The 27,712-nt window shown below is 45.4% G+C and overlaps 1 protein-coding gene across 3 annotated transcripts in view; it reads left to right on the top strand.

Annotated features, from left to right (window-relative positions):
- The window catches only part of LOC144770320 (manganese-dependent ADP-ribose/CDP-alcohol diphosphatase-like), a 235,725-nt gene that overhangs the window by 196,192 nt on the left and 11,821 nt on the right, over positions 1-27,712 (top strand). For all 3 annotated transcript variants that reach the window (XM_078654735.1, XM_078654737.1, XM_078654736.1), the window contains exon 4: positions 21,344-21,460. In XM_078654735.1, the coding sequence (XP_078510861.1) occupies positions 21,344-21,460 (117 nt within the window). The remainder of the gene's footprint in view (positions 1-21,343; positions 21,461-27,712) is intronic.

Here is a 27,712-nt window from a genome sequence, read left to right as displayed (position 1 = left end):
TCAACTCTAACAACTACGTTTAGATGCTCATGGTGCCCAGGGTCACACGGATGGATACCTGTTCAGGGCATGTGGGTATGTGTAACCAGGCCAGCTGCCATTGTAATTGTGCCACTGCATATTGGAGCTTAAAGTTGGGCACACCAAAGCTACTTTCAGTCAGTGGTCTTTGTAGAGTGGTGAGCGCAACTTGGTGGCATCCCTCGCTCCATATTAATTTATTTATTTATTCATTTTAAGAGTTTTATACAGCACGAACCAGAGCGCTTTACAAGGTAATTGTCTTAGTATTGTCTTAGTTACATAAAAACAAGGTAAATAGCATCAAGATCGCTGATATACAATGGTAGTGTAATCATCCTATCATTGATACAAGGTATATGATACAAAACAAGGCGTTCACTGTATATCAAGCATAATAGAGATACAGTATCTAGGATACCTGGCTGGGTAGAGGATATTATAAAGTTCCATTTAGAGGATACATTGGGTCGCAAAGTGATAGTAGCCCCTGCTCAAGTGAATTTAGCCATGAGTAGCGATTTCACTTCTTGTTTGTAAAATGCAGTAGATGGATTAAGTCTGGTTTCTGAGGGTAGAGCATTCCAAATTCTGGGCGCCATCCCTGAAAATGTTCGGTTATATGTTTTTTTCTTGTTGAATCTTTGTTAGCACTTCTTGAGGATCTGACACTACAGGAGGGCACCAGTTTCTGAGCCAGGTAGCTGGGTGTATTGTGATGAATGGCTTTATGTGTCATACATGCTATTTTCAAATGAATTATGGCTTCAAAAGGTAGCCAATTAAGGGACTTTAGGTCAGGGGATATGTGGGAACTTCTTTTGGAGCCAGTGATGAGCCTCGCTGCAGCGTTGATTGAGGCTCTTAGAGGGGCTGTTGCCACTTTGGGCAGGCCGCAGAAAGAGACACTTCCGTAATCCACTCTTGGGATGACTAGAGCTTGTACTGCCAGCTTGAAGTCCTTATCCGGAAGGAAAGGTTTCAGTTTTCTCAAAGTGTTTATCTGAAGGTTTTCTCCTTTTGTTGCGTTGCTGATGTGTTTTTGCATATTGATGTTTCTGTCCAGTGATATTCCAAACGATTTTGCTGAATCCACGATGAAGGGTTGGCAGTTGAGTGTACATGTGATATTGCACGTTGGACGAGTAGAGCATTTCAATGAGGGGGTCCATGAAAAGATTGAACAATATCACAGATAATGCAGACCCTTGTGGAACTCCTAAAGTGACTGGGACAGGTTTGAACAGGGAGTGATTGACCTTGAATAGTTGTGATCTGTTTTGGAGGAACGAAGTAAACCAACTTAGAACTGATCCACCTAATCCCATTCTGTGTTTTAGAAGGTCAATCGGATTATCGTGTTTGACAGTGTCAAAGGCAGCGGAAAGGTCTAGCAAGATGTGTAAGCAGGCACCGTTCTGAGCTAGGATTTGTAGGGCATCGTCAATTATATGGGTAATGGCCGATTCCATGCTGTGGCCTGCACGGAAACCTGATTGGTATTTGTTGAGTAGGTTAAATTGTTCAATATTTCTAAGCAGCTGGAGTTGTACACACTTTTCTAAGAGTTTAGCCAGGGTAGGGATGTTGGATATAGGACAGTAATTGTTTAATTCCGCAATGTCAGTCATGGGTTTCTTTAGAATGGGGATACCTGTCCGCCCTTGAGGGTGTTAGGGATGCAACCTTGGCGTAAAGAGTTATTTATGATCTTGGTCCAGAGAGGTAGCACCAGCGGGGTGAAGTCTTTTACAAGGTTTGCTGGGAGAGGGTCTACAAAGTGATTGGCAGGATTTAAGGCAGTCAGCATTGGAATTGAAGGATGACCACGATGCATTGTTTTTTAGATTGAACTTTGATGAGATTCGGTTTGGGGAATTTAGAAGGGATGGTGAGCGGTTCATGTGTGCCACAGTGTGTGATTAGATCATTGAGAAGGTCCTTCTTTATGGTACAGGTCTTCTGAGAGAAGAAGGAAGCAAATTCTTCACCATTGGGTCGTGGGCCTAATTTATCTTGGGATCGGTGAGGTGCATCCTTAGATTGAGTTTTGATTAAGTCAAAAAGTTTGTGGTGACGTTTTTTTACCTGGTCTAATTGGTGGCTGAAGAAGTCTGCTTTAGTGCGCTTGATCATTCTGTAGTATGCGTTTCTTTTCTTTCTTAGTGTCTTGAGGTGATTGGCGGATGGAGCTGATCTCCATCTACGTTCAAATAATCTTAGTGATCGTCTGTCCTCATTGAGTCTTCCATCGTACCATGGCTTAGAGTCTTTTGTGGAGAATCTCTTTAATTGGATGGGGGCTACCTCATTCAGTATCATGTTCATGGAATTGAAGTAGTGGTTGGTGAGATCATGCACATCGGATATCCCCACGGGGAAATAGGTAAGTTGTAACTGGAAGTTGTGATTGTGTTATGGTCAATGTTTTTCAGGTCCCTCTTCCATACTTTAGGCCTTGTGGGCTGACCCAAGTTAAGTTTCACTGTTTTATTGACGAAGAAGGTGATAATATGATGACCTGACCAATCACATGGGAGGATCGTGTCTAGCTGGATGGAACCAACTTTAGCGATTACTAAATCAAGGATGGATCCTTTATCGTGTGTCGAGCTGTTCACAATTTGGGTGAGGTCGAGGTCCACGAGGAGGTTTTTAAGACTGTTAACAACTGCATCATTGGGATCATTCCAGTGGAGGTTGAAGTCTCTGAGAAATATTTGGGTGTTTTGATGTCCAGCATTAGTAGAGACTATGTCCATATATTGTTCGGTAAAGGTGAGGTTGTCACCTGGTGGATGATAGAAGGTGTGTAAAAAGCTAATTGTTTTGCCATTGCTAGTGAGGTGTGTAAAAAGCAAATTGGTTTGCCATTGCTAGTGAGGTCAAGGCAAATGTATTCACAAGAAGGCAATACAGGGGATATGGATCTGTTTACTGAGATATTGTTCCGATGTATGCAGGCGATACCCCCCCTGTCTTATCCGTTCTATCCAGCCTCATTATATCATAGTTTGGGGGTAATAGTATGTCAGTGATGGGAGTGGATGATTCCTTTAACAAGGTTTCGGTTAAAATCAGTACTTCCGGTTCTTGAGTGAGAATGAGGTCAGCTATGTCAGCTGCGTGTCTTGAGACTGATCTACAGTTTAGTAGTATACACTTAAGACAGGGCGTGAGATGGGATAAGCTGGGTTCCTGAATGAGGGGAACATGTCTGAGATTGTTTTCGATGATGCCTCTGGGGTTGTGTTTAGTGGGCCTGTGAGCGTTGGGGGGAATGGTTGGGATTAAGGCCATTTTGGGTGTGTAATCTGTAGTTATAGTGTTGTAATTCCGGTGTGGGGGTTCGTAGGACTGTAGTAGAGAGAGTAAGTCTTTCACTGATAGCGGATTAGTACTGCTGATTGGGCGGGTTGATTTACTGTGAAAAGGAACTGATTTCCATCTTGGGGTCGACAATTTTCACGTAACTACTGAGTGGGTCAGGTGAGAGTTTGATTTAGTCTGTCGTGCAAATCAGTTGTTCCAGGGTTGACTTAGAAGAACGTCAGATAAAGTTTGTATTTCTTCTTTGATTGGCCGTAACAAGAGTATGATCTGTTCAAGTCTAGGGTCTAGTGAGGGTAGGAGCAAGATCGGTGGATGTATTATGAGTGTGGGAGGAGTGTTTGCATTCCGAGGTTGGATAGAGGGAGGCACGCCTTCAAAGTTATTATGGGGCATCCTATCTAGCACCATCTCCAGATCCGGGAGTGGTGGACTGGAATGTGTAGTGGCTGTAATGAGCGTAGAGGTATGTGGTGGGTATGTGGTCGTGGTATTGGTGGGTTTGCACAGGGTAGTGTTGACAATGGGGGGCGAAATATTCGTTCCAGGGGAGGTTGCTGAGTCTGTTAAGGGTGTAAGTGCTGGTGCAATGGTAAGGGAGGAGTGTCTTATGGTAGAATCCCGTGGGGAGGGGAGCTTAATTGTAGCTAATGGTTGTGATATCAGTGTGGTGGTGTGTGAATCTGATGGGTGTGAATGCTGGTGTCGTAGGAAGGTAGGAGTGTCTTATGTGTGCGTCAGGTGTGAAGGAGGGGGTAGTTTGGAGCGTGGATGTAAATATTGGTCAGGGTAATAGGGGAGTGTGGCTAGAGGCAGAGTTTTGCGGTGTGATATGGTGAGTGCTGGTGGTGGGAGTAGCCTGGGGCGGGGCTTGGAGTTTTCTCACTTGTTCTTTGATAATGGGGGAAGATGTTAACCAACAGCAATAAGCTGTGCAGTTCGCGGGAGAAGCTCCTAGGAAGCACTATTGGGGATGCGGCAAAAAAATAAAGTAAGCAGGGGAGCACCAACATTTTGAATATCGCAATATGGCCTAACTGGGATAGGGGCAGTGACCGCCAATAGGGCAAGGACTGATGGATGGAGCCGATCGCCTTGTCTAGGTTGCCCTCCTTGATGTCTTTCTCCAAGTGATAGATCTGAACTCCCATGTATTTAAAAGTGTTGTAACACCACTGGAGACAAGCCTTCAGGGGGTCAGCATGGACCGGAGTGGAACGGGGCGGGCGTGGGAAGAAGCATGATTTGGGTCAGCACATTGGAAGCCCTGATATGTCCCCAAAGTCATCCAACATGTGCATAAGACCTGGAGAAAGGCCTGTACTTCGCGTAGATTGACCAGGGCATCATCCGCATGGAGCGCTATGACGTGATGGACACCCAGTTCTGGGATGCCCCAAGCTTGTGCACGCTGGTGAAGATTGTGAGCCAGGGGTTCCATAGCAAGGGTGAAGATGACCGTGGATAGTGGGCACCCCTGCCTGGTGCCTATTTGAATAACAAAGCTGTCGGAGATCAGCTGGCCAGTCTTGACCTGTGCCGAGGTACTGTCATACAGCTTACAAACCCATCTCAAGAAACCCAGACCATATCCCGTGGACTCAAGGGTGAGAAGAGAATCTCAGGTCAGGGTGTCAAATGCCTTTTCGATGTCCAACGATACAGCCAATTGACTGAAGGCATCGGCGGGAGTGTCATTGTCATGCATGAAGCATAAAAGGCGATGAATGTTGGTGAAAGTGCTTCACCCCGATATGAATCCATACTGGTTGACATGGACAAGAGCATTAATTATTGGGAGGAAGAGGTTCACCAGCACTCTGCCCAGGATCTTGTAAGAGCAGACATTATGTGGGTCCCTGCCTGGTTTAGGAAGGACTACGATCAGAGCCTCACAGAGCGAGACCTGAAGGCATCCCAGCTTTTTGGCCTCGGTGAACACGTCCAGCAAGTGTCGAGTATTCTGAGTGGAAAATGTTGCGTAATATTTGATTGGCTGTCCATCGGTGTCTGGGGTCTTGTTGCAGGCGATTTGCGAGATGGTGGCACGTATTTTGTCCAGTTGCACTGGTTTGTCAAGCTCGGCCCATTACAATGGGTTCATCTTGGTCATCAGCAGGTTGCGGAAGAAGCTATGTGCATGCTCCAGCATTGGTGGAGCCGTGGCTCCATATATCTTTTGGTAGTATTCGTGAAAGGTTACATTGATGGCTGGCTGAGAGGTGATGATCATGCCATTATCCGGGCCTAGTGCTCCAATCGCAGCGCTTTGTTGATCCTCCTTTATGTGCCATGCCAGTAGCTTCCCCAAAATATCCTCCTCAGCATGTTGTATGGCTGTGCGGAGTTTGCAGTCATGTTTGCTCAGGAGAGTTTCAGCTTCAGCTCGTTGCTGGAGTTGGTCAGCCATCACAGTGCGAGTGGCCACCCTTACCTCCGGGGATTGTAACTCTTGTTCAGTGGTGGTTAATACAACCACCAAGTGATGTCATATCCCACAAGGGGACGGAAAGCAGTGGCCGCGTGCAACAACTTTGTGAGCATCCTATTCTAGGGCAAGGGTCAAGGCAGTGCCCTTGTTAAGTTCAAAGTATCACGTGCTGCACTGCACCAACTTCTCTCAGAATGAGGGGTTAGAAGGTGCCTCAGTTTTCAACCGAAATGTGGGTATAGTGGGGTGTTGTATGCCACATGTGAGGGAGACCAGTAACAGGCAGTGGTCTGATGTGGTGCATGCCAAGTACTCTGCTCGGGTTATCAGTGGGCTTAGTTGTTCTGTGCAAAGGACAAGGTTGATCCTGATGCACGTCATGAACACAGAGTTAAACATGGATTCCTGGCGGGTTGGATATCCGCGCCGCCAGGCATCATGTAAGCCTCAGTTTGTGGTCCATTTGTGAAAAGTCTGTGCGGTACAGACACGTGTATTAGCGTGCAGGGGAAGGGTCGACAGCGAGTTACGGGCGAGAGCGACTTCCAGTGTGCAATTAAAGTCACCGACCCAAAGTCTCGGGTATAGGGGATCTCGCAAGTGCGCCTGGGGTAAGGAAGATTGTCTAGGAAACCCGACTGATTATTGTTGGAACATATACTGCTACCAATATTAGGTGATCACCAGTAAGTTGGCCCTCTAAGATCACAAACCGACCAGCTGCGTCTCCTCTATGTGTGTTCACTTCAAACAGGACCCCTGGTGCAATCCAAGTGAATTCCTCGTGGCATAAGTTGACATGGATGTACATATACTTGCCCCCTCCATTTTGTGCGAATCCTTTGCAGCTTTGCTGGCGTGACATGGGTTTCTTGTAGCATGGTGAAATAACGTAAGAAGGAGGTAGGCAGAGCTGATGGTGAATCCAAAAGGTAGTTTTTTCTTCAGTTCAATCAGGAGTATTTAGTTACAGAAATTGTAGATTATAACTAAGGTAGTTGTAGCAGTAGCCACATCAGAAGCCCCATGGGGAGCGGCATCCCAGCTGCTCAGCCCACACACTCCAACTGACATTTCACTCAAACAGACACATGTGAACATTCTATGACATCACTCACACTGGCTTAGCAGCAGGGCACAAAATACAAAGGAAGGATTAAATCTAAAGAAGAAGAGCAAAATACCACACATGGCAATGTGCATGTGTGAGATTTAAGATATGCATACACACAGTAGCATTTAGCAGGGGTAGCCATGTCACACAAGGATGTGGTATTGTGGCGTGTGAGAGTCAGTCATGGATCCATATGCTGGAAATTATGGTGCCTCCCCACCCTGTGACCATGCCTTCCCAGACCTAGAGAAGTCGGCCAGGTAGGGTGTCCCCTGGGAACACCCATGTGCATAGCACCCCTTTCAGCAGACTCAAATAAAACCAAATTGAATGCATGAACAGCAGCTAGGTGTAGCGACTGCATCACCCCAGGACAGTGGCCATGTGTCCCTGTCCAGAAATCCACAACTGCAAAATAGAAACAGTAACACAAAATATACAAGTTCTCATTGGAGTAGGTGTGGGGCGTGAGGTGGCACCGAGAATTGGTGTCTGTTTTCCAGGCCTGTTCTAAAGGGCCCAGCCACTAGCCCATCATTGCCAGCCGGAGCTCTCACATAGCAGGAGGGCCGAAGTGTGGTGTGAATTTGGATCAGGTGTGCCACTCGTGACAAAGAACACGGAGCCACCAGTGTCCGAGCCAGAGTCCAAGATTGGCTTGGTTTGTAGGGCTTTGACCTGGTTCGAGCAGGGCAGGGTGGTCGCTTTGGACGCCCTAAGTTGGCAGGGTATGCCCAGACGTGGGTCCCTTGCTCACTTTTTCACTGGATTCAAGCTAGCCTGGCTGATGACGGCTGATTAGCCAGAAACCGGTCCCAGGAGGCTTGTTTCCGGACCAGGGATGTCAGGGCTTGGCAGTTCGGGCTGGTCTGTTCCCATGAGGCACAGGGTCAGACTGATTTGCATATGGCCTTGTCTGAACTGGGGTGGCGGAGTGAGCTAAAGAATGATGATGGATTAAAGCTAGATCAGTTGACTGGGGGTGAATGCTTGCAATGTTCAACACTCCGTCCATCAACCCCTTTGGTTTTACTTTGTTCGCCCTAAGTTGGCAGGGTATGCCCAGACGTGGGTCCCTTGCTCACTTTGCCTCTGGATTCAAGCTAGCCTGGCTGATGACGGCTGATTAGCCAGAAACTGGTCCCAGGAAGCTTGTTTCCGGTCCAGGGAAGTCATGGCTTGGCAGTTCGGGCTGGTCTGTTCCCATGAGGCATAGGATCAGACTGATTTTGCATAGGGCCATGTCTGAACTGGGGTGAAGGAGTGAGCTAAAGAAAGATGATGGATTAAACCCAGATCAGTTGACTGGGTGTGAGTGCTTGCAATGTTCAACACTCCATCCATCATCCCCTTTGGTTTTGCATTGCTTTAAACGGGTCAGAAAAGTATGTACTACACCCCTCATGTGGCTTTAGATATGACTAAACATCTGTAAGCCCGTTATCTTGCGTTAGCTGGGTCAGGGCTCAATAGACTTTTCTTTTCCGGCTAACATAGTTGCTAGAGTTCCCATCCCTTAGCCCACCCAAGCCATTAATTTTCAAGTCCCTGCAGAATATAATTGGTATTGGCACTCAGTGAGCTCAAGAAACTCAAAAATATTGGGATCATCTCCCGTAGAGCCATAGACTGAACAGAGAGTAGATTTAACCCCTGAATATTGGCATTCCACAATTGCCCAGCGGCCAAATCTGTCGGTTGCCCGTTTGTTAAATACAAAACCCTCCTTCTTGGCCTGAATAGCCACCCCCCTGGTTCTTGTTCCTTGCGTAGTGTATGCCAAAAGCTGATATCCCAGCTGCTCTAATATATTTTGCCTGGTTCCCTCAATGTATGCCTCCTGCTAACATACTATATCGACTTGCAGCAGTCGCATGTCTTCTCTAATTTTCCGTCGCTACGCCGGGTCATTCAACCCACATATATTTACTGTCGCATTTTACATTCTAATTGCACTGTTTTACACAGTTCCACCACTTTTTCCATTCTCTCCGAACCTCTTTAGTTTCCTCACATGATGGTGTTTTTCCCCATTTTCTACACCCCTGGGTAACCCCCCCCGTGCCTGAACTCCCCCTCTACCCTGCCCTTGCCTCCTGCCACCCTCCTTTCCCACTTACTCTGAGACAAATAGACGAATGGTCTTGGTGATGGGACCTACGCTTGGGTCCCCGCGACACCGATCGGTTCTTGGCCCCTTTTTTGATAACTTTTTTTTAAAGATTTCCCTTTACTTTCCCTTTCTTACTCTGACAGAAAAAGTCATAAATACAGAGTCATAAATAAACTGCTTGAAGAAGAAAGGACTGCTCAGCCTGAGCTATTTCAGTTTATCAATGTACTCTTTTACTTGAATTTCAGAGGTCAAGTATCTTGTGGTGTTTCGAAATATGATCTTCAGACGAGCCGGGTTTATCAGATATGCTTCAGACCCCAGAGCCTGGCATGGTTGGATCAGTTGTCTGAGCATCCAGCATCCCTCCACCGTAGAGTGACAAAATCTGGCCTTACAGAAAAGGTCTGACCTTCATATGTTTGTTTGGCCTCGGCGTACCTTTGAAAACATTGCTTCTTGGAGTATATCATTTCAAAAGTAGATTTTGACTGCTCTTGGCTTCGGTGTTTCACCCTTAAGCAACTTGCCTGTTTTTTTTAGGGTCAGTGGAAGCGATGCACCCTCTGGATTTCCAGGTCCCAATTCCAGTGTTGAAGTTCCGGAAAGGCTCCCTTCATTAAATCCAATATATAAGTCTGGATGTCATTACCCTGGACTCCTTCTTTGATGCCTAAGATTCTTAGGTTATTCCTCCGTTGCCTGTTTTCAAAGTCCTCCATTTTCCATTGGATGTCGGTGATTTGTGCACCTTGCAACTCTGATTGGTTTTGAACTCAAGCCACATCCTCTTCTAGAGTAGCTGTGCATTCATCTGCAGCTGATAGACTGGTATTCATAGCTATGCAGGCTTTAGCCATCTTTCTTACTGCCCCTTGCAGCTTTTTCATTGCCAGACGTGTTTTTTTCCCATCCAGTCAGGTCTCATCTTGGAGCTGCTTGATGGACTCCTAGATCAATTTCAGAAAGGGCGCCTCTATTTGCATTGTCTTCCTGTTACTAGAAGCTTCCTCCTGTAATAGAGCCTCGGGGTAGACGTTCTGCATTAAGGAAACATTTAATTTCAGGGCGTAGTTTGCACTTTGCTTGGATAATTTGTCTGCAGTCAAGCCAAGTGACTGGGGGTCTTTACTCCTTCTGGAAAGCCTTTTCCATCTTACCACTGTCCCGGGTCCTGCCCGCTGGCTACCTGGGCTAGAGCTGGATAGCTGAGCATTGCTCCCGTTTTCTAGATCTGTAGAGATAATATCAGAGTGATCTGTAAATGAGAAGAACTTGTCACCCAGCTCCTGGAAATCTTCCAGCCCCTTAAGCCCTGTTGCCCCTTCAATCAACACACTGGTGTCTATGTAATCAAATGCCTGTATTTGCGATACATGGGATAAACCATCCGCAGAACAGTGGTGCCTAATCTCCTCAGTTGGCGCTATTTGAAGAGGGAGTATGACATGCTTCGGGTTATCAATGTCTACCGACCCCCTCCCAAGTGCAAATTCAGAGTTAGGGCTTACCAGAAGTGTAATTGGTCCAATTTGTCCTTCCCTCGCCACTTCCACCTTGTTTGCAGGACCTTCTCTGGCAAGTTCGATCTTTTCCAGGCTGTCAGCATCTCCATGTGAGTCCTTAAGGTCACAGCCGCTGGGTACTCCCGTTCCTTAACTTCCAGAGTCTCTAGCAGCGACCGTGATGGTAGGAGAAAATTATGTGAAGCTTTGCTGCTGCTGTGGGTGCTGTTGCAACGGCTGTCCAATCTGGGAGACTTGAATTTCTCCATTGATCTTCTCCAATCTTCCATCTCTCTTTCTTCTCCCTTTTGAGAAGCATCCAGACTCTGCTTTCCCTTCAAAAACATTTTGGGATTCATGGCATTAGTTGGGTTGGTATTAACTCCTAGCTTCCCCGCCTTGGAGGGATGCTAGAATATGGTGGGATACTGGTATCGTAGCAGTAGTATTGGTATCATTATTCTGCACTTGCGCAGAGCAATTCACCTTTGGAGGCATCCCTCTGCTGGTGTGAATCCTGGCCATGAACCACCCGGTCCTGCTGTCCCCTTCTCCTTCCCAGACCAAAGCTGAGTAATGTGAGTGCCGTATGCAGCGAGACGACAGCACACAAGTGAGCACCACTGTCACCAATGCCCCTTCAGCTGCCCGAAACACGGCTGTGATCCAGGAGCTGCACTGCCAATAAGTCCTCATGAATGTTTTTTTCCTTCTTTAAGGGAACATCTCTTATTCCTGATGCTTTAGACCCGAGCGGCGGGGGAGCGGATGGTGCGGCTGTTCACACAGGCGCCATCTTGTCTCCCCTGGTTCGCTCAAGGATTATTTCTATCAGATCCATGACATTACAGGAGAATTCACACTTCCTGTGGCCTTAAAGTAATATCCAAGTGTGTCTCGGGAGAAACCAGGTTTGCAGCCTATGTAGAGTACCCAACCTATAAATCATCACCTTTTAATGTGTTTGACAATATGTACTGGTGTGGTGTTTTAAGCATCATATGAGGTGGTGTGATACAGGTGGTATTGAGATAGTTGTGTAAGTCACCCATATACTATGATTATATACTGTTATTGCTGTCGTGATTTAGGCAATTTCAAGGTTGAATGTAGTGGCCATGAAGCCAACTTCTCTATTCAGGCCTTTATTTTATGTACAGTAGCTTATAGAATATATAAAGTCCTCTACAGTTCCTTGACAGTATTTTAGTTGTAGTTTTTGTTTCTGTTGATTAAACTGGTAAGCCGCTTGTGTTTCTGTTCAGTAAATCATGAAGTAAAATCTGTTTTTATATATTTGTTCATGTAGCTGCTGGAAAATCTTGACAGCATAAAGCTCTTGAAGGAAATTATTGCTTTGACACATCTACACAGTCTTGGTCAGTTTACAGTTTTATACCCCATTAATATATATAATTTGTTTGGATCTTTTGGATGTATAACATACTATAAAAACCCTGCTACGCTTCTCCCCCCCACCTGGGATTTCCACAAGAGTTCAAGGCTACGGTCCCTTATTCTGTGTAAACTTGATTACGCCAATAGCCTCTACCACTGATCATATATAATAACCATGAAAAGACTTCAGTAGATTCAGAACACTGCTACCAGACTACTCTAACATATAAAGCCCCAAGCCCACATCTCCCCTGCCTTGAAGGCCCTGTATTGCTTACCGGTTGCCTTAAGAGCCGCATACAAGCTACTTTGCATCACCTACAAAGGGATACATAGAACAGTGCGATACAAAAGGTGTGTATCACTTACAACGCAACTTTTACGTCGTAATGCTGTTACAACGCAGCTATTACAACGCAGGATCCATTACAACGCATGGCATTACAACGCATGGCATTACATCGCAGATACTATTACAACGCATACCATTACATCGTAAGTATTGGTAAGTATATAATTTATTTTAATTTTATTTAATATTATATAAATGATTTAATTAATATTAATTATAAATAAAAATAAATAAAAATATTTATTTATGTTTTTAAATATTATAAATTAATATTTATTATTTTAAGTATTATAAATTAATATTTATTATTTTAAGTAATTTTTTAAATAAATATGAGTATAGGAGTATATGTATAGGTGTTTGGGGGTACAGGGTGTTTTTAGGTTTCAAGGTAAGATTTGAGTTTTGGGGTACAGGGGTGTTTTTAGGTTTCAGGACAGGGTTTGGGTTTTGGGGTACAGGGGTGTTTTTAGGTTTCAGGGTAGGGTTTGGGTTTTGGGGAACAGGGGTGTTTTTAGGTTTCAGGGTAGGGTTTGGGTTTTGGGATACAGGGGTGTTTTTAGGTTTCAGGGCAGGGTTTGGGTTTTGGGGTACAGGGGTGTTTTTAGGTTTCAGGGCAGGGTTTGGGTTTTGGGGTACAGGGGTGTTTTTAGGTTTCAGGGCAGGGTTTGGGTTTTGGGGTACAGGGGTGTTTTTAGGTTTCAGGGCAGGGTTTGGGTTTTGGGGTACAGGGGTGTTTTTAGGTTTCAGGGTAGGGTTTGGGTTTTAGGGTACAGGGGTGTTTTTAGGTTTCAGGGTAGGGTTTGGGTTTTGGGATACAGGGGTGTTTTTAGGTTTCAGGGCAGGGTTTGGGTTTTGGGGTACAGGGGTGTTTTTAGGTTTCAGGGCAGGGTTTGGGTTTTGGGGTACAGGGGTGTTTTTAGGTTTCAGGACAGGGTTTGGGTTTTGGGGTACAGGGGTGTTTTTAGGTTTTAGGGCAGGGTTTGGGTTTTGGGGTACAGGGGTGTTTTTAGGTTTTAGGGCAGGGTTTGGCTTTAGGGATAATTAAATTATATTTACCATTTTTAAATTAAATGAAATATATTTAATAAATTAAATTAATTATTTTACATTAATTACATTTTTTAATTAAATTAAATTAATTACAATTTTTATTATATTTACATTTATTAAATAGATATTATTTTATTAAATTAAATTAATGACAATTTTTAAATGTCTTTTAATTAAATTATTTAAAAAAATTTTATTACAATAAACTAAATAACATTTAAAAAAAAAAGTCAACTTACCTATATTTACGATGTAATGCCATGCGTTGTAATAGCACCTGCGATGTAATGCCATGCATTGTAATGACATCCGTTGTAATGGATCCCGCGTTGTAAAATCTGCGTTGTAACGGAACGCGTTGTAAAATAACGCGTTGTAACATCATAGATCCGATACAAAAGGGGATGATGGACGGAGCGTTTGAGCAAATCAAACACTCACCCCCAGTCAACTGATCTGGGTTTAATCCATCACCATTCTTTAGCCCACTCAGCCACCCCATTTCAGACATGGCCATATGCAAATCAGTCTGACCCTGTGCCTCATGGGAACAGTCCAGCCCGAACTGCCAAGCCATGTCTTCCATGGACCGGAAACAAGCATCCTGGGACCGGTTTCGGATTCATAATCCTCATCAGCCAGGCTATCTTGAATCCAGTGGCCAAGTGAGCAAGGGACTCACGTCTGAGCATACCCTGCTACACTTAGGGCGAACAAATCGATACATAGAACAGTGCCACTCAGGAATAAAATCACTAGATACATTCAGCAAAGGAACCTACGCTCTAGATTGGCACCTCGCCTCAAAATCTCACCATACAAGGAAAAAACATAGGTGGCATGTTGTTAGGTTATTTCTTCACCTCTTTCTTTACACCAATACTCTCCCTTCTGTTCAGCCTGAATGACTGGAGAATATTGTATGATGTCACAGAATGTTGGTGTGTGGGTTTGGTGAGAGAGGCAGTTGAAGATGAGAGGCTGAGCAAACAGGGAGTCTGCTCCTGGCGGGGCTACACTACTATCTTACTTCCATCTTATTTACCATCTTTCTACATCTGTAATTAAAACTTAATAAAGGAACTACTTGGAACCTACAGCTTTCATACTACAACATGGCACATCCTTCTCTGGTCAAGCAGCCTAACTATGGAACTCTTCACCCCCAAACATAAGATCCATGTATCTTCTAAAGATAAGGTAGTTACCTTAACTTTGGCTGGCTACTCAGGAGTTTGCTCTTCCCCACATAAGCACCATACTCAAACATAAATATACAGCATATCCCTGTGTATATAAGCATTTATTTGGATTATATATGTGTACCTAGATATGTGTATTCCTTTTTAGGTCTCGCCTACGCAGCGCTCATGTGCTGCTTTGGCAAAAAGACCTTTTCTGATCGCTTTGGCTTTTTAGCCAAAAACGTGCACGCGTTCCATTGCCATCAATGGCAACGCGTGCACGTGAGGCCAAATGGCAGCAATTATCGCTCCCGCAAGTGCAGACCCCTTCCCCCTGCGGCCGCGCAAGCTTGTTTTCAATGGCCTGACCAAACCTAAACAGAGCAGCTGTTGCCACACCAGCCATAAGGAACCGTAAATGACTGGCTGCCATGGCTACAGCTTCTGGCTCCGTCTGCCTGCTTCAAACCTGCAAGGGCAGGAACGCCGCTGAGTGCCAACAGTGAAGGGCACAGCTGTTTCTGCACGGCCGGGTCTGGGCATTAATAATCAAAAGAGTAGCCCCACAAAGGAAAGACGTTAGTGGGCTTTCATCCCTCTCTAAACAGGCATGCAAATCGTCTCCACCCACACGCATACATTAAACGGTTTAAATCCCCCACACATAACAGGCCTGTACAAAACTAGATTGCTGCAGGAAGGGACTCGCAGAGGGGTGCGAGGCAGCAGTACGTTTGTTTTGCGTCTGTCTTGGTGCACAACATGCCTACTGATGTACAGTGCGTCACCCTTCAAAAACACTTGTGGCTGTGAGACGACGCATTGCCCTTCGCCGGGATCCTCCAGCCGCCCCGCTCCGCTCCTTCAGCCGCACTTCACATACATTCACATGTGCGTAACTTACGGAACTGAATCAATTTAAAATATGCGTAAAACGTCCATTTGCTGTGGGCGGAAAAGACAAATATCTAAGAAAAGCATTAATGTCTCAAAGCTGTTGAAGTGAACACTCTGAAGACGGCGTTCTCTAAACTGACAGCGAGCACTGCGGGCTGCTAATCTTTATATTTTTATCGCAAAGAAACAATATTTTTTGTCAGCTCTGCCTGTGAATGCGGTTAAGCAGTAGCATTTAATTGCGATGCACACGTCAGCTTCCAGAGTTGTCCTCCAGCAGAACGCGCACTGAGATCGTCTGCATAATGGTTCAGACATGCCTTGTTTCATAATAGCGATCGCTTTCGCGATCACTTTCAGTGCCGCTTGTTCCTCTCTTGGATTCAGCTAGTTTAATGCACGGAGGCGACAGATGTAAATGTGAATATATGTGTTTGTGTACGAGAATTCTTTGTGCACGTCTAAGAGGGCGAGGATTAGTCTGGCACCTTACGAGTGTCTTTGCTAGATTTGGAAGCTTCATGATGCGATCAGAAACAGTTGAAAAGCAAACCAATAAAATCCTTGGGATCAAGCACTGTAGAGAACCGGGCACTGCTGAGTAGTTATTTCCTACAGAGAAAGTTGAACATAAACAAGGACGTTAGCCGGTCATGTTCCTTGTTTAAACGCGGTTTTGCATTCTATACAGTGCTTTCAGACAGTGAGGAAAACGCGTGCACTGCGAACTGTAGTCTGCAGACAACCAAGAAGAATGCTTCCCTTGCAGCGATGAGGAGTCGGACCATGCCCCATAACCTTAAATTATCTACTGTGCAGCGGCGGGCAAGGAGCCGTTTGTGCAGGTATGCCTGGCACGTATTTGCTTTGCTTCACGTGTTTTTGGTAGTAAATCTAAAGCTTACTTTTAAGACGTGTTTCAGCCAGGGCACCGTTGCGTTTATACGGGCAGTATTCAACAGCACGTGGCGGGTGGAATTGCAGCATTCCGCTTGCCACATAGTGTCATTTGGTTGAAACTCATCAGTCACATTTGCGGATACTAAATAGGAGGCGGTTGTGAGCATTGTTTTATTAACATCAGTAAATGTTAGTTCTTTCTGAAATGCCCACCGTTATAAAATGGTTTCTAAATGTTGTGCCTAAAGTTGGTGGTTGAGGCTGCTTTTGTCCGGTCTGTGCTGCCAGGCGTCTCACGTTTTACTAGAAGTACATATGTTTTTAGGTCGAGCTATTTCTAGCTCTGAACTATTGTAGGGGAAACAACACTCTTGAACAAGCGGATTCCTCCCAAAGCATGTTGTGTACTGAAGCGTGACGCTTCGCCAGGCGCGCGCTTGGCCTCACTCACTCCCCATATGCTCTTTCCCTCCCACTCGCTTGCTCCCCTGCTCCCCCGCCCCCCCCCACCCGACTTGAAAGGAAACCTCGCACACCACCATTTGTCTCTCACACCACCAGACATCAGAGGCTGCTGCTCCCCCGCCCCCCCCCAGCAATGTCAAGAGCGTGTTTTATAAGATTAACCCTGTTACTTTCATTTCTCTCTACTTCTTTCCCTCCGGACTTTCACCGCCGATCTTTGCCTTCTTCCTCACTCCTTCTTTCCTACCAGGTTTCTTGTTTGTTAAGCTCTAGAAGAATGCATGATGTGCTTTAAATGCGGGTTAATTTAGCAAAAAATATATATGTTTAGATCGCACAACGTACTGTTTCTTTTAACATTGTATGTTTTTATTATCTTATAGCGCGGCACATCCGTAATAGCGCCAGCACATCTTCTTTTTAAAATGCGGGTTAATTTAACAAATTTATATATATTTATGTTTGCAATGCGGGACGCCTTAAGCAGGGTGTCCCGCGTCTTGCTTTTGTTAGGCTTTTATTCTGTGCACTCACTACGATCCCGGTCTTTTCAGGGCAGCCAACGCTGCCTCACAACCCCCTCCATGACGATTCCACAACAATAGGGTGTGAGGCACTGGGTGGAGCGCACGTGCGTCTTGCTCCAAGCAACCCTCACCCGCGGATGCTTTTCACCAGTTAGACAATTTCAGCTCGCGGCTATGGGTGGGTAATCACACAGTTAAGACAGAGGCTGTCTCCCACCGCTGTGCCGCTCTTATCACCAACACTCAACCCCGCCTTTCAATGCTACGAGCCTTCTTTTTTGGGCAGTTTATTAATTATGCTAGATAATAGATACCGCGACTTGCTTTACCTGCCAGATGCTTGAGCCACCCAGTGTCCGTTGTGTGCATGATATCTTGCCAACTTGGATTAATACAGTAAGACACTATCTTTCAGACTGCTTGACTGTGTGTCAAATACCCTGTGGGGCTCCCCACCATTGCTTGTTTTGTTATCAGCCGCTCAAACACACTCCTATGGACACTGACTGCAGGGACAGCGGCACGTTGGAGGAGCAGCCCCCCACTATTTGCTAGATAAGCCCTGTCTCTCACGGGTCCCTCTAGCATTAATAACATGTTGTAGTGATTAGATCGAATGAATCCCCTTGCTTTTTTGCAGACGGTTGCCAGCACAAGGCGTAGCAAATCCTTGAGGATTGCTTCATATGGGTCACATAAATCGGTAAGCAGACAATGCAATTGTGTTGGGAATTCTGCTTATTATTAACATGGTTGCGCACAACATTTGGACAGTTAATGTAGCTCGTAATAATTGGGAGCTGCAGACTTAGACACACATTGAGTTATGCTTCAAAGTGCTTGTTTGCTCACAGAGTCACGCTTGATCTCACTCATGGCACGAATATGAGATTTGACAACACTTTTTTAATCACTCTGAGCACGCACTATAGTTTACCTTGGTATTTCAAGCGCTGCACTTTTTACTGCAGTGTCTCGCGGCAAGCGGCATCCGTCAGAGTCCCAGTGAGTATAGCCTGGCAAAGGGTGTTCTAGGAGTTTCCATCATAAGGATGTCACACATTCACTCTTTGGCGCCAGATTGATCTAGAATGGGGCACATGTTCCCCCCCTCAGCTGCATCATTGAAAAGGATTGGGGAATAGGCTATGAACAGGGCCACTGGAATTATGCGGCACGGTAAGGCCAAATGAGGCGGCAAGGTTGACTAAATTATGCAGCATGCCTGTCAAAAATCATGCTGTAGAAGCAATAGGTCTCGCATATGCAAGCTTGACCTCTTGGCATTGTCAATGAAAATGCTTTCTGTTTACGTTTTAAATAACAAAACATAAAAGGTATTGTTATTTCCAATGCCACCAGATCAAACTTTTGTAAATGCGAGTTGTGTCGTAGATGACGAATGACATCAAGCTGGGTAATCTGCCATGTCCTTGCCGCAGTGGGCCGGTCCACGCTGGAGCCACTGGGGTTACAAAAATGGGCCTCATCCTTGGCTCGTCACCTGTCCATGCCGAACAAAACGGCTCTGTTGTGTAACGCTGCTTGGGCATAAAAACTCCTGTTCTGCAGCTCGCAGATGTGCGGACTTGAAATTCAATATTCCATGTTTACATTGAGAGTGGATGCGGGACGGATTAAACAGCTTGGAGCCATATGGAGGAATGTATGGATCTGAAGTCTTGTGGTGTTTACGCTGTTCCACAACACGATAATTGGGAGTGACTCTGGCCCTGACCACTTCCATATGCAGAACCTTGCTGTTTTCTGCCTCTTGACTATTATTTGATTATGTCTATACCACGTTGCTCTCGGTTTATTGTTTGCGTCTTGCATCTGTCGGTACTCTTTCTTTAGTTTTTTGCTCATTGACTGCATTGTCTCCCTTTACGTCCTCAAATCTCTGTTAGTCAAGCTCCCTCGGCTTTCTCTCTATCTACGTGTTTGAGCTTTGTGCGTTTTCACATGTCCTTAGTAACAAATGTTATACAAACTTGGCATACATTTCACCTCTATTTGGCAGGAGGCCCAGAAACTTCTTCAGCATTTGCAGTGTAAACGACCAGAGCATGCACAAGGCAGTACCGAAGCCCCATTTCCCTTCTCAAAGCTGGTCCAGATATCAATACCCACACAAATGCCCTTTAATTTTTTTCCTCTTTTCCATAGCGCCTTACTATCTTATATACCCATACACAACTTCTTTTACACCTTTTTTCAATTATTCCACATGTATTTTTTAGCTCTACTATATCTTAAATAGGCTGCCCCAAGGTCCCCCTATCACCCTACAAACACTCCATATTACCAGGGGGCTGGTAATAACCTTATACTGTACACATTATTACACAACAGTTTTTGCTTGCGCAACATTGCTTACTAACTTTTTGCCTTTTATGCGCCTTTATACACTTCAAATGTTATAAACAGCTATCTTTCCAACTAAATTACCAGCTTTTTGCATGCTGTACAAAATGTTTCCCTATTATTTCTGCTTACAGAAATGTCCTTATTATACTATTTGTTATATGCACTGATTAAAGCCAAAACCATGCAACTAAACAAGTAGTTCCAAGTAAAGTCACCTGGCACAACAAAACACATTATAAATAAATGGGTACAGCAAATGTAGTACCACCAACCTATATTTCTCATACGTTCATTCCTACATAATATTACTATATTTTATCATAATACAAGCACACACAATCCCACTCTATAAACTATCCTCCACTTTACTCAACTTAACACCACTCCACGCTAAACTACTCTACTCTACTACACTCTATAATAATTTCCTCTACTCTATACTACACCACTTCACTGTACCACACTACAATCTATAAGTCCACATTAACAAAATTTGAGCTAGTAATGTTGCATTAATATTTGCTACGTCAAAAACTCAAACTTTAATAATGCGATACCTATTACATTGCAAATGCTAGTTTTGAGTATGTCCAGTAATTATGTATATAAATATATATTAGTTAGTTCTACTTAACAAATGTTTATATTACTTATGGTTATATTATTGTATGTTTAACATGTACATAGGTCACTGCATAAATAAGTACATTTTTATCATAACTTTATGTACAATTGCTTTACCAATGAATAAAAAAATATATACATTTATATAAATTATAAAAACAAATAAATTAGCTTAAAGTACATCAACGCTTGAAAATCAGAGTTGAATAAATATAACACGCATCTAGATATATTACCTTCCTTATACATGTATGCCTTCCATGTACTTTTGTATGTTTAAATTTAGTACTTTACTCCTAATTCAGCATCTCCATTGCACTACTCTATATCTCACCCTATACCTCTCTCAATATCTCCTCTGCCTCCACTCTCTTGACTCATCCCAAACCCCATTCTACTACTACGATCCCCAAAATAACCCTTTCTAGACTCTTCCCCTCCTTACATCATCTCAAACCTCTTTTACTCTTCAGATCTCCCAAACAAACCTTTCTACACCCTTTCCCCTCCACTTCGCCCTTACCCATCCCAAACCTCCTCCTACTGCTATGATCATCAGATAAACACTTTCTAGACCCTTCCCTCTTCTGTCCCTCCGCTTTCCCTTTTAAGTCCAACTAACAGACTCACATGCCCACCACTCAATTTAATTTTAATATTTCGCTATACTAATTCACCACTAATCCTGTTGGGGCTCCAGAGTAATGTGCTACTCGCCTGTAAGCAATTGGACGACTCATCAGAGTTAGCAAGCGCTGTATAAATGCAGGCCCATCTCTCTTCTATCACTCCACTATCCTTTTTCAATCCAACTACCAGATTTGCATGTCCACCACAAAAATTAATTTCATATTTCCCTATACCAATTCACCACTAATCATTATTGGGTTCCAGAGTAGTGTGCTACTCGCCGAAAGCACTTTGCTCCTCGTCAGGGGTAGTAAGCGCTATATAAATGCAATTACAATTGGGTTTCCACTTGCTGCCCATTGCACTTGTAAGTTATGATTCAGATTTTTTTCCTTTTTTAATGTTATCTATCTTTTTTCTTTGTTCTAGGACTTTTAGAAAACCAATTTGTACAGTATAATGGAGGATTCAGCAAGGAACAGCTAGAATGGTTGGATGGAGTTCTTACGTTTTCAGATGAAAACCATGAAAGAGTTGTTATTTTTGGTAGGTTATTACTATCTTGAATGTCTTAGTGTATGCTATATTTATCCATGCAACCGTATGTTTGGTATTAGATATGTGTATGCTATCCTTGCATTTCTTACAACCTGCTGTCCACTTTCCCAGCATTCTAGGGAAACTGCCTTAAAAAATCATTGATCAACGCTGCTTTGATCGTTGCACCTCCCACCATAGTTTCTGTTCATTTGAACTGGTGTTTCTCTTCTCTTGTTTTTTTAATCCCACTGAACTAATTATCCAAATTCTGTGTAGTGTTTCTTTGGTAGTCAAAGGATCCGAGAAATAAACTACCGAAAAATCCCAAAATTAAAAAATCTCCGTGATAGATAATCTTCATTTTGTAGAAACCTGAATCCAGTAAGTCAATACCCGACTCTGAATTGAATCTTGCATCCAGTATGTGGAAAATAGCTTATCCAAAAGATCATACTATTCTTAAAATAGTGGGGATTAGTTAAAAAAATACATCTTGTAATGAAAAGAAAGTCTGGGGCCGCAGTCAATAAAAACAGCATCAATGTTGGTTCTGTGTGTCAGCCCAGGGATAAGAGAGGCAGAGACCAATTGGAAGAGAAGATTGGAGGAAACAGCTAATGGAACAGTCACAAAAAGGGACCAAGGAAAGAAAAAGACCGGGAAGGAGGAGTAATTAAAGCAGTGCTTAATTTGTAAAAAATAATAATAAAGAAATGGATGTCAGCAGGGCCCTTGTAAGGAAGACACTGTAGTTTACACCATCCATTGTCCTTGCCAGCGCTGCCAGTGACAGTGCCAACACAAGACTAACCATCCAACTCTTACAAGTGTGGCAATTCATACTTTACAAGGCCCCTAAAGTCATAGGAATGGCTTGGGTGGCAGGTATAAGTAATTGTTTTTTTTGTTAAAACATTTTTATTGTAAAGTACACATCGAGTCAAGTCGTTCACTATTATGACAAGTACAGTTGTTGTTGACATCACACACAAGGCAATACCATTATGCATAATACATGTATCAAAGCATATATTTAATTCCATCACATCAACTTATAAGTTTGCAACCCCCACTCCCCCACCGAGATATTGTACCCTGATGCACACATTGCCGATTTTTTTGTCACTCAAGTCCGGATCCGAGTCCTCGTGTGGGGGGGCACAAATGTTGCCCCTACACTTGTTCCACTTTCCCCAGACACCCTGCCATTTACGGGGCCAGCCCCAATTCATAAAGACCGCCTTTTCCGCGACCATGGCCCCATCTGGGTCGCAACACCACTGGTAGTGGGAGGGGATCGACGGAGCCCCCCAGTATCGCACAATATTCCTCTTGGCAAGTGTGATACCCAGGGTTGCCCAGGTTTGCTCTGTGTGGTTAAGATCAGTGGGTTCCTACACATTAAGCAGGCACCTCCGTGGTTCGGCAGGGGGGGACGTCGTATCCATATACCTGGAAGATCGTGGCCATAACCACCCTCCAGTATTGAGTAATGCAGGGACATTCCCATATGGTGTGAATGTACCCTGGAGACCACAACCCCTCAAGCAGACCGGTGTATCTGCCCTCCCTATTTTATGTAGTGTGGGTCTTGTGTAGTATGATCTGTGTAGTATTTTAAGTTGCACAAGCTTTAATCTGGATGGGGTCGCCACCTCCCGCGGGGACGCCAGTGCCTCCTGCCAGTCCTGTTCGTCCATTTCCCCTACCTCTGCCTCCCATTTCTCCTTTAGGGTAGTTGTGGGATCTTTCTGGTTGTTAACCAGCTTCCGATATGTTAATGATATAGCCTATTTGGTTAGTTGGTCCATTATTAAACGATCCTCAAGTGGGGAGGACTCGGGTAAGTCAGTTCCCTTAGGTATGGCCTTCTTCAGTGCGTGCTGTATTTGCATAAACCGATACTGTTCCGTCCCTGCCAACTGGTATGTCGCCTTCAGCTGCGCAAAGGGGACCACCTCGCCCTTTTTTCCATAGTTCGCCGACCCTGGAAATACCTATGAGGTCCCATCTCACGAAACATTTACTCATACGCAGCCTGCCAATCTTGGGGGAATCCCACAGCGGCATATGTTGAGTGATCACCCTATCCCATCCCAGCGCTTGTTGCGCTGTGTACCATATGTGTACGGTGTGCGCCGTGGGGCCAACCAGTTTGGTTTTTTGGGATTTATCGTATAGGGCACTAAGAATTCCATCCGGGCCCAGAATATGCCTGTCCATGCGTAAAACTGGTTTGTCCTGTGGGGCGTGTAGCCATTGATTAATTACAATGAGCTGAGAGGCCCAATAGTATACTCAAACGTTGGGCAGGGCGATTCCGCCATCATACCAGCTCTGTACAAGCTTGCACAGAGCTATGCGGTGATGCTTACCTTCCCACAGGAGGCGGCCCAACTCCGCCTCAATGGACTTAAAATAGGAGTTCGGAACCGGTATGGGCGTATTTTGCAGTGCGTATAAAAACCGTTGGAGAACCATCTTTTTAAAGCCGCCCTCCCCAGTAGCGTCAATGGGAGGGAGGGCCAGCTTTTGACATCACTTCTTAGCCTCCTCAGGGGCGGAAGCAGATTGCGCTCAATGAAATGTTCAGGACTGGGCGTAATATTGATACTGAGATGCTTAAAACCATCCTCAGCGATCTGTATCGTCACTCCTCTTGGGCAATCGTAGTGGGGGCCCATGTAGAATAGAGCACTGATTTCGCCCAATTGATTGAGTAACCGGAGACCCTACCATAGGATTCACAAATGTCGAGTAGGCAGTCAATGGACCGGCCCGGCTGTGTCATGTATAGTAATATATCGTCTGCGTACAGAGAGATACGTTCTTCCCATCCCTCTGTCCACTTCAGTCCTTTTATCACAGGGTCTCTCCGTATCCACACAGCTAGGGGCTCTAATACTAGGTCAAACAGTACTGGGGAGAGAGCGCAGCCCTGTCTAGTCCCCCGACCCAGCACGAAGTCCTCTGACAATCTCCCATTGACCACCACCTGCGCCAATGGCCGTGTATAGAGCAGTTGTATCCAAGCACAGAATTTAGGCCCAAAACCAAAATGTTTAAGTACCGCAAAAAGAAATGGCCATTCCAGTCGGTCAAAGGCCATACTATCATCTAGGGAGAGGATGACTGCATCCTCCTGGATATAGGGCCCACTAGCCAGTATGCCATGCAGTCGTCTCAGATTCATCGCCGTATTCCTACCGGGCATAAAGCCAGATTGGTCTGGGTGTATGACCGTTGCTAAGTGGGGCTGCAGTCTTGCCGCCAGAGCCTTCGCCAATATTTTCAGGAGTTCAGGAGAGAAATTGGTCGGTAAGAGGTACACTCCTGGAGGGGTTTGCCCAGTTTGAGTATCGTTATCAAAGTTGCCACCCTTTGATCACGTGGCAATGTCCCCTCTTTCAAAATGGCTTGATACATTCTAAGTAAGTGTGGTACCACCGTATCCGCTTCCCGTTTGAACAGTTCCACTGGGACACCATTTGGCCCTACTGCCTGCCCTGACTGGAGGCTCTTAACGGCTGCAGCAACCTCCTCTGCCTTAAGGTCAGCCTCTAGTAGTTGTACATCTTGTGGAGTCAGCCTTGGAAGTTGTAAGTCTTTAAGGAATGCTAAGTTCTCCTCTATGGTTGTCGTTGCTACAGGAGTGTACACTTTTTCATAATGGTTTGCAAAAGCTGTGACAATGTCGTTATGGTCCATCACAGTCTCTCCCGTGGGCAATCTCAGCTGTGCTACCCATCGGCTGGCTCTCTCTTTTTTATCTAGCCATGCCAGCAATTTGCCAGCTTTGCCCCCTACTTCATAAATTGTGTGGTGTGTTTTCACCATATGTGCCCTTGCCGCCTCCCTTTACGTGGTCCCTGTAGGCCTGTTTAGCGAGGCGGAGTGCGTGGGTATTTGTGTCTTTAGAGTCTCTGGCGTGTTCGCCCTCTGCCTGGTCAACCGCCTCTTCTAGCTCTAATACCTTTTGTGTCATGTCTCGTTTGTGGGTAGAGATCACTGAGATGGCCTGTCCACCCATAACCGTCTTGTAGGCTTCCCAGAGGACAATTGGAGAGGTCACTGACTGCGTTTTTTCCTGAAAGTAATGTTCCGAAGTCCTATGTAAGGCTTTCTGTATACTAGGGACTTTCAGATACCCCGGGTGGATGGGGAAAATTTGTCTCCTTCCCATGAGGTGTGATGTGTATGTTAACAATAGTGGCGAATGATCAGATATCCCTCTGGGGAGGTGTTTGACCTCCTGTATTCTATCAATACCCGTAGGGGAAGTGAGAAAGTAATCTATATGGGAAAGACAATTATGTGCGCCTTAGTGATGCGTATATTGATGTTCTGTGGGGTTTCGCATGCGCCAAACATCCAACAGCCCTAGTGCATTTGTAAAGTCTTGTAGAGGCTATGAGAGTGGTCCCTGACCTCTTGGGGGATGCCTATCCCATTCGGTGTCCATTGTGGTGGTAAAATCGTCCCCTATTTGAGTTCCCCGGTGGGTAGGCCCAACAGAAACCCACCCAAAGCCGGGAAGGCGAGTTCGTGTAGCGCCGGAGGGATGTATACTGTGGCAAAGTTAAATACGCGCTCCTCCCATTGACAAGACACCGCTGCAAAATGTCCCTGGTCATCTGTCCACCTCCACGTCACCACTAAGGGGTAGCTTTTCCGGATCAGGATCCCGACCCCTCTGGAACCATATGTGAATTCGGAGTGCGTTACCATTTTGAAACCCCATCCGTTGAGTGCTCTGACGGCCGTACCCACCAGGTGAGTTTCTTGAAGGAGGGTGACAGACGGAGCATGTCTCTTAAGGTGTTGTAACACCAGCCCTCTCTTTATCTTGTTACCCAGGCCATTCACATTCCAGGATATCACGGCCAAGGGGGCGCCCAAAGCATGGTTACTATCTAGTTGCGAATGTGTGGCCTCTCTGGTGGTGTTTATGGAATGTGTAGATACTGACATAGTTTACGGTCTTATCTTGTGGTGTGCCAAGTATACCCCGCAGCTTTCGCGGGAAAGGACCACGTCCTCTGTATGTGTACTCGCATGTGTAACTTAAGGTGATTAGTCAAAAGAACATGAAAAACCAAAGTTAAGAAACAGCCCCCCTCTACCACCCCTCTCCCTGCACCCCTGCCAGATTGATCCCCAACTACCTGCCACCCCAACACAGCAGAGTGCTTCAATCCCATTAAATAGCACTTGCGTATGGGGGGTGGGGGAGAAGTCTGAGAGGCGCTGCAGTCTACCCCTTCCTCAAAGACAATCGTGCTACTATGGAGCGTTACATCTCAAAGTTAGTCATGCTGCCCCGGTCCATTGTTTTTCCCCCTCTGGGGGGAAGATCAGTCTGGCTGAACCCCCGCCATCGATCTGATACGCACATCGTGGGGGCTCAAGCTGTACATGTGTCCCTCGGTCCGAGTCAGGCCCGTTCATGCAGTGTCGCCTTACGTCACTTCGCAGCCTCAGCCTGCTGAGAGTTTTCTCCCTCGTGCTCTTGTCTGTGATCCCTGGAGTCATCTTCCTCCCTGGGTTGCCGTTGGCGTCTCTCCGACCGTCTGGATCCTTCCACCCGTCACCATCCCTCAAGCCAGTCGTGGGCCTCCCCCGGCTTTTCAAAAAAACAAGTTTTTCCATCCGCTACTACTCGCAGTTTCACTCGAAACAGCATTGAATAGGGTAGTTCTCTGTGTCTTAGTTCTTTTTTTTACCTCAAGGAAGCTCCTGCGACACTTTGTAACTGCCGCCGTATAGTCCGGGAAGAAGGAGACCACCGAGTTTTGAATTCATAGCGGTGGAGCCACTCTTGCTGTTTGTAGTATGCCATCCCTATCTTGGACGTTAAAGATGCGGGCCAGGACAGGTCTAGGGGGAGCCCTAGGCTTGGGCTTACCCCCCGGCACCCTGTGTGCTCTTTCCACAGAGAAAAAGGTTGAGAGCCCCCTGGTTTGAAGTCTGGTTTTTATGAGGTCTTCTATGTAGAGATCCATGGCAGGGCCTCCCTCGCTTTCCGAAATACCCGTGATTTGCACGTTATTGCGCCGGGAGCGCCTTTCCTGGTCGTCAAGCTTTGCTGCCATGAGTTTATTTTCTGCCTCTAAGTGACTGACATTTTGGAGCAGGGTGGTGGTGTCTTTGGTAAGGGTCTTCGTCACTTGTTCAACTTCAGTGACCCTGGTGGCCATTTTTTGGAAGTCAGCCCTCAGGAAGAAGACATCAGTGGAGATCGAGCCCACTGTTGATTGC

The sequence above is a fragment of the Lissotriton helveticus genome, chromosome 7 (genome assembly GCF_964261635.1).
Source record: "Lissotriton helveticus chromosome 7, aLisHel1.1, whole genome shotgun sequence".
NCBI lineage: Eukaryota > Metazoa > Chordata > Amphibia > Caudata > Salamandridae > Lissotriton > Lissotriton helveticus.
Note: the sequence above shows the minus strand (reverse complement) of the source record. Positions and strands in the feature narration are given on the sequence as shown.